Genomic DNA, 6,259 nt, shown 5'->3' with positions numbered 1-6,259 from the left:
AGTTACTTCACTATAAATATATTTATAATAACTCATACTCCAATTTTCTAAAGAAGAAATTTTTAATCATTTAAACGTGTTTGAAGTATTTCAATGCTTATTTCTAAAATATAAACTTTGTACAATTTATAAAAATCTGCAAAATTCGAGCACACACGTTTACTAGCACCCATACTTCCTCCTATTTGTCCCCAAACACATGGCATGTTCACTGCTCACATTATGGCCCAAGCCTCAAAAATAGGAAACACAGAACTTAATATTGACTTAATTACATACGCTATTAATGAAAAGAAAATAAAATATAGGGATTTTCAAAACTCTTTTAATGCAAAAAGTATTCAGTTAAAATCCCATAATATAATATGAATAAGAAAAATGACACCTCACCCACCGCCCACATGCATCTACTTGGCTTTCGCTCTACTCTATTCAAAATAATAACGTAAGGTTTATTGTACATAATTAAATAAAATCTCATAAGATAATAAATTTGTTTAGAAAGTATAATTTTAATATATTTTTTATTTATAATTCTTAATTCATCATACAACACGTCCAATTTTGTAATTTTGCTATAATTTTATGGGCTTCTTTTGCTTTCTTCGTTCTTCTCAAGCAAAAGTTACAAATTCATCCACGTATACGTATGCTTTCATCATAAATCGAAAATAAATAAAAAAGAAAAAGAAAAAGAAAACAAAACAGCACCGTTATTGACTGACGGGGATTTAACGTGATCGGTTATCTTCTTCTTCTTCTTCTTCTCTTCAGACACTAACGCTGCATTTCCGAGCTAGCTGGTACTTAACTCCGGTGACAACTCCGGCGATCCCAGAGTTCCTATTCCCGAACGGAATATACGCCGGACAAGTGACGTGGATATGGTACCTGCCGGAGATAAAGCTTCCAACTTTCCATCTTACCCGTCCGTTTATCTTGATCACGAGCCCAATAGCGCCGTTGGACTGATCTTGAGACAAGGCGGCGCCGTTGTACGGAGCCACCGGAACGTTTGTTCCGTAAACAAAGGGTGACCAGATGTTGGTGTCTTTATGGCCTTGGTAAACGGGCTGGATGACGGTGAAGTAGGTGATTTGCTGGCTGTGGTAGGTGGCGAAGACTTCTAGTTTATCGTAGTAGACGCCGATTTTGCTGTTGGGGTTCCGGGAGGAGACGGTGACCTGAAAGTTAGAGGAGAGGAGGATGGGGGCGGAGACGTTGAAGCCGTAGATGGTGGCGTCTTGGAGGACAAATCGGGGTTTTTTGGGCTGAAGAATTGCCCATGTTATGAAGAAGATGAGGAGGACGATGATGGCAAGGATGCCTAATCCGATGAGTATTCGCTTGATTATTTTACGTTTCTTTCCACCGTGGTGGTGGCACTGTTTGACCGACATGGTGGTTGGTGGTGGTCGATGGTGGTTTAGGTGGATCGGAGGGATAGTATAGTCTAGTACGTACACTAGTAGAAACTAGAAAGAAGTGTTGAAAATGAAGGGACCCTTTTCATTTTATGGAACTAGACTGCTTCTTCTTCGAAACCCAGGGGTATTTTAGGGTTAAAAAAATATAATGTTATTATTTATGATAAGTTAATTATTTGTTTATTAAGAAATGTTACATTTAGTTATCAATATTTTAGTCAATGTATTTTGTCAATCACCTATCAATCGAACGTTGCAATTTCTTTTTTTAATAATAGACGCGTTTATATCTTAAAACTTAAAACTCGAAAAAGAACAATTGGGTATTTTCGATGTTATTTCTAAAATACGTCACCATCATAGCAAGTTTGTTGAAATTACTTATTGCCATGAAATTCTTTCGTGTGTTAATTTAGAAAAAAAGGAATAATAATAATTGTACAAAATACAACACTTTTTATCATTGGAACGTAAAATGAAAGCATAGATCCATAAACATGCCATGAAATTCTGCATGAACTTTTCTTTATAATATTCATAAGTTGATGAGTGAAATTCGTAAGTCAATCTAAACTGCAAAACAAATTAAAGTAAAAATAGTTATTTTAAAACGAAACAAAATATATTGGGCGTATATGAAACCTCGTTTTCTACAATTCTACTTTTTATGTAATTGATGTATCTAATTTTCAAATATCCAACATAATCTAAATCTAAAATAGAACAATAAATCAAATGAGTTATGCTATAAGTACCCCTTAACCAATTTTATTCCCCTAACATCAATCAAATCAATCTTTTACTTTTGATTTGACATTATTTTTTTTTCTTTTTTTTTTCCTTTTTGTTTTGATTTTTTTTCCTTTTATTTTATATTTTAATATTATTACTATTAAATTCGGATGACATTTTAAAATTCCGTAAACATTATAAATTCGTACGACATTATAAAATTCGAACGACTTTTTTGTCCGTAATTAAAAAATATAAAAAAAATATTTAAAAACCGATTTTATATAGCCGTTTGAATTTATAATGTCTTCCGAATGTTAAAATTTTGTGCGAAATTTATAATAATAATATAATAATAATAATAATAATAATAATAATTAAAAAAAAATTAAAAACAAAAAAAACAAAATATGAAAAAAACAAAAAAAAAACAGAGAAAAAATCAAATCAATGGTGGAATTGAAATGTGAACGGTTACCTCAATAGCCAACCATCATTAACTTTTTGGGTCAAGTTTATTTATTGACATAAAAATTAAAAAAGTTTGTCTAAGTTTTCTTTTGTTTTGTTTTTTCTTTTGTTTACTCTACGATCATTTTTTAAGTTTTTTATTTGTGCTTTTTCTTATTTGTAATAAAAGGTTTTAAGGTTATCATAAAATATAATTAACAAAGAATCTCTTAAATTAACAAATATTTTGGAAAAAAAAAAACAAAACAAAAAAAAACTCTTAATTCTAAACAAAATTGTTTTTACTTCTAGACAAGGTTGTTGGATTTGTGATTTTAATAATGGTCTGGAATATGTTGCTAATGATTCTCGAGTTTGTATTGATGAACACATATTGACATCGTTTCTTGTAAATACCGAATTAAATAAAAAATTTCCTAACTAGTTAGGTTAATATATTTTCATGGAGAGCTGTCTGGACCATTTCCCTACCAAAAGAAACTTGCATAGCCATGGTATTAACATTCCTTGTTCCTTATGTCCAATCTGTATCAACTCTACAACAGATATTTGACATGTGCTCATCGAGTGTGAAGTAGTGTCCCAAATTCTTCTCAAAATAAGTCTTTAGTGTGATATAGACTTATCTAATCTTATTTTTATCCATGAATTTATCTGGTTTTTTGAATTCGTTACATATGTTGGTGGCTCGTAAAGCAGTTTTGGAGGTTATCATAGTCAATACGTATTGGTGAGTTTGGAATTTCAGAAATAGATGTGTCTTTGAGACAAATAAACCGAGAAATGATAGAATGTTTGTTGACATAATTTCGTGCAATTTCTGGACATTTGTCTAGGGAATCTCTGTAAGTTAAATTACACTCTAACTTTATTTTAGTGTAATTTATATTTAAATTTATAGTCGTTGTTATGAATTTATAAATAAGATTTGACAGTGATTCCAACGTCATATTACTGATCGATCTACTTACGAGGATGATGTCTATGCTGGATTTAGTGAGGTGTTTAAAGTGAGATTTCCGAACAATATTCTATGTATACCAAACGGACCCTACCTCCAATAATGATCATATCTGGTTGTCCCTTATCAGCTATAGATCAGTAGACATTAGGATTATTGCAAAATCTAGACTATAATTATTATAGTCCCCAGGATCATGAAATTAGACTAAGACTCAACATTATGTACATCTAGGTCTTTCGGAAAAGTGTTAAGGCAAAGCACTGCCCTAACCTCGAATCATCTACTGTTATCAAGTGAGTGCATAGTTAATTTCAAACGTACACATAGATACAATACAATTGTTACTTGATTTAACCGTATATTTACCATACTTGACAATATGATTGGGCAGTGAAGGATTGTGCGAAATAACAAATGAGAAGTTGTGATAAGGGATGTGTGAGGTAGTGGTTGTGACAGGTTAGTGAAAGTCGTGCAGAATAATAAGTCGTGTTTGCCATGTCTATCCGAAGTAATGTTATACAGTCGCGCTTATCCCAAGTACTTTGTATTGTCGTGCTTATCCCAAGTTCTTTTGTGCTGCTGTGCTAAACCAAAGTACTAGTGTACTGTCGTTTTGCCGCGTATACCCAAAGTATTACCATACTGTCATGTCTAATCATCTAGGAATTATAGTTGTCTGCTAATAAAGGTCCTTTAAGAATGATCCCTTGAGATCATCATATTAGGATTAATAAGTAGGAATAACAGGAGTGGGGTAATTGGGTTATTTGAATGTTGAAGAATATATAATTAAATATTATAATATTATGGGTTGAAACCCCTACGTACTCAACAGGTTTCCCAACCTGTACCACTCAGTTTCTTGTATCACAGGTAGTGATACGAAGGTACTGACAGATAATATAATTATATGTGGTAGGGATGAGCGTGGGACGGAACCGGTACCGACCCGTACTGTTCACGATTTCCCGAAAACCGAATTTGGTCGAAAGTCAATCCCAAGTACCGAACCGAATTAGCATCACCGGTACCGGTACCGGGAATGGTACCGGTTTTAGGTACTTGTACCGGTACTGGGGGTACCGATTCCCGAATTTCATGTATTTGGAGTACCAAGTACCGTCCCGTATTTTTAGATTCGGTACGGTTCGGTACCGGTTCCGGTACGGTACCGGTACGGGATCGGGACTTGGGACAAACTGCTCATCCCTAATATGTGGAGAAATTAAAGGAGCTCATACGCTGCTAGAATATTAATGTAAGGTCAGTTTATGCTTATGTTTTGTATTAGTTATGACATCCCAAGATTTTTATAATAAATAAAAGACATTTCTTCGGAAATACTTTTACGGGACCAATTCTGCATTTATGAATGAACTCTAAATTAGATAAGAATTAATAAAAAAAATTAAAATGGCCATAAAATTGGGGATTTCACAAACATAGAATTTGTAAAATCTTTGTTCAACTTGTTTTTACTTGATACCTTAAGGATTTTAAGTCTATGTGTGTGATTATGACGAAGAAATGTATAGAAACAAGTAAGTATTGACATATATACCATGGTGACAATGATATATAATCATTAACTCAGACTTTATAAAACCTTGGTTTCTGATTGGTTTACACAAAAAACCTTATGGGTTTAAAGTGCAAGTGTATGATAGTGCTGGAGAATTGAGATTTGAAAATGGGTAGGGATTATGGTGCCTTACATTAGTCATGTTGTTAATGGCAAGATCATCAACACATAATTTATAAAACCTAAGTTTTAAGTTGGAATTAACCTGAAACCTCAAGGGTTTTAAATGAGTATGCAATAGAGATATGAACGAAAGAAAGATACGAAGTGCAGTTCGTACTACAAAACATAGTTCGTTTCTTCCGCCAATTTGTAGTTTCATTCTTGAATTTTGCAATTCACCGTCAATTCATAAAGTGATAAGTTGTTGGTGTTTTACACTAGCCATGGTGACAATGACTAAAGATCATTAACACAGATTTGTGAAACCTATGTTCAAGATTTTTTTTAAACCTGAGACGTCAAGGTTTTCACAGATTGGCTAAAGAAAGATGATCTTTGTACCCTTGCAAATATATGGACCAAGCAAAAATCTCATAACTCCATACATGAGTAGAGATGGGCAGTTCTATAGTCTCTGTGAAAATATCTTATTTTTGCTATGTACTTTCTCGGATACCTTGCTAGTCGGTCTTTGGAGACCTTTTCTAATGAGCACTTAGGAAGTCACGCACCAAAAGGTAGACAAAATATAGGTTAGAAAGCCATACCAGGGTTGGACCATGGTATTTCTCTCTGATGCCTAAGTTAGATGTCGATTGAGATTGCGAGGAAAATTGTTTATGGTTCTTAGGAAGAAAAAGTGATTTTCCCTATTTGATGAATGCTTGATTCTTTTATAGTTGGAGGTCAGTCTGGTTTATCACTTTTTATCGACATATTGCTTTTTTCCAAACGTCACGAGAGAAAAAACCCTTCAATAAAATAATATTGCCTTTCCATGTTTCCAGAGATGTTTCCTGGGCATCCATATGGAAGATTTCTTTTATATTTTTTTGTTTTTCAGTGCCGTCAAACTTGGTTGGGTGGGACGCCGACCTGTTTGTGTAATTGGGTCTTGATGGTGTTGTGTTGTCCGTG

The 6,259-nt window shown here is 33.5% G+C and overlaps 1 protein-coding gene across 1 annotated transcript; it reads right to left on the bottom strand.

Moving 5' to 3' along the window:
* Positions 1 to 507: 507 nt before the first annotated feature.
* On the bottom strand, positions 508 to 1,520 carry NHL1 (NDR1/HIN1-like 1). Its single transcript, XM_079056921.1, has one exon. The coding sequence runs from the start codon at positions 1,398 to 1,400 to the stop codon at positions 771 to 773; it is 630 nt and encodes a 209-aa protein (XP_078913047.1). The 5' UTR covers positions 1,401 to 1,520; the 3' UTR covers positions 508 to 770.
* Positions 1,521 to 6,259: the final 4,739 nt, after the last annotated feature.

This window comes from Lactuca virosa, chromosome 6 (genome assembly GCF_052849685.1).
Source record: "Lactuca virosa cultivar CGN04683 chromosome 6, Lactuca_virosa_CGN04683_v6, whole genome shotgun sequence".
NCBI classification, from domain to species: domain Eukaryota; kingdom Viridiplantae; phylum Streptophyta; class Magnoliopsida; order Asterales; family Asteraceae; genus Lactuca; species Lactuca virosa.
This window is presented reverse-complemented; position numbering and strand designations above follow the sequence as displayed.

Coding starts and splice junctions, on each gene's coding strand:
- NHL1 (XM_079056921.1), bottom strand. CDS start 1,400: ATGTCGGTCAAACAGTGCCACCACCACGGTGGAAAGAAACGTAAAATA.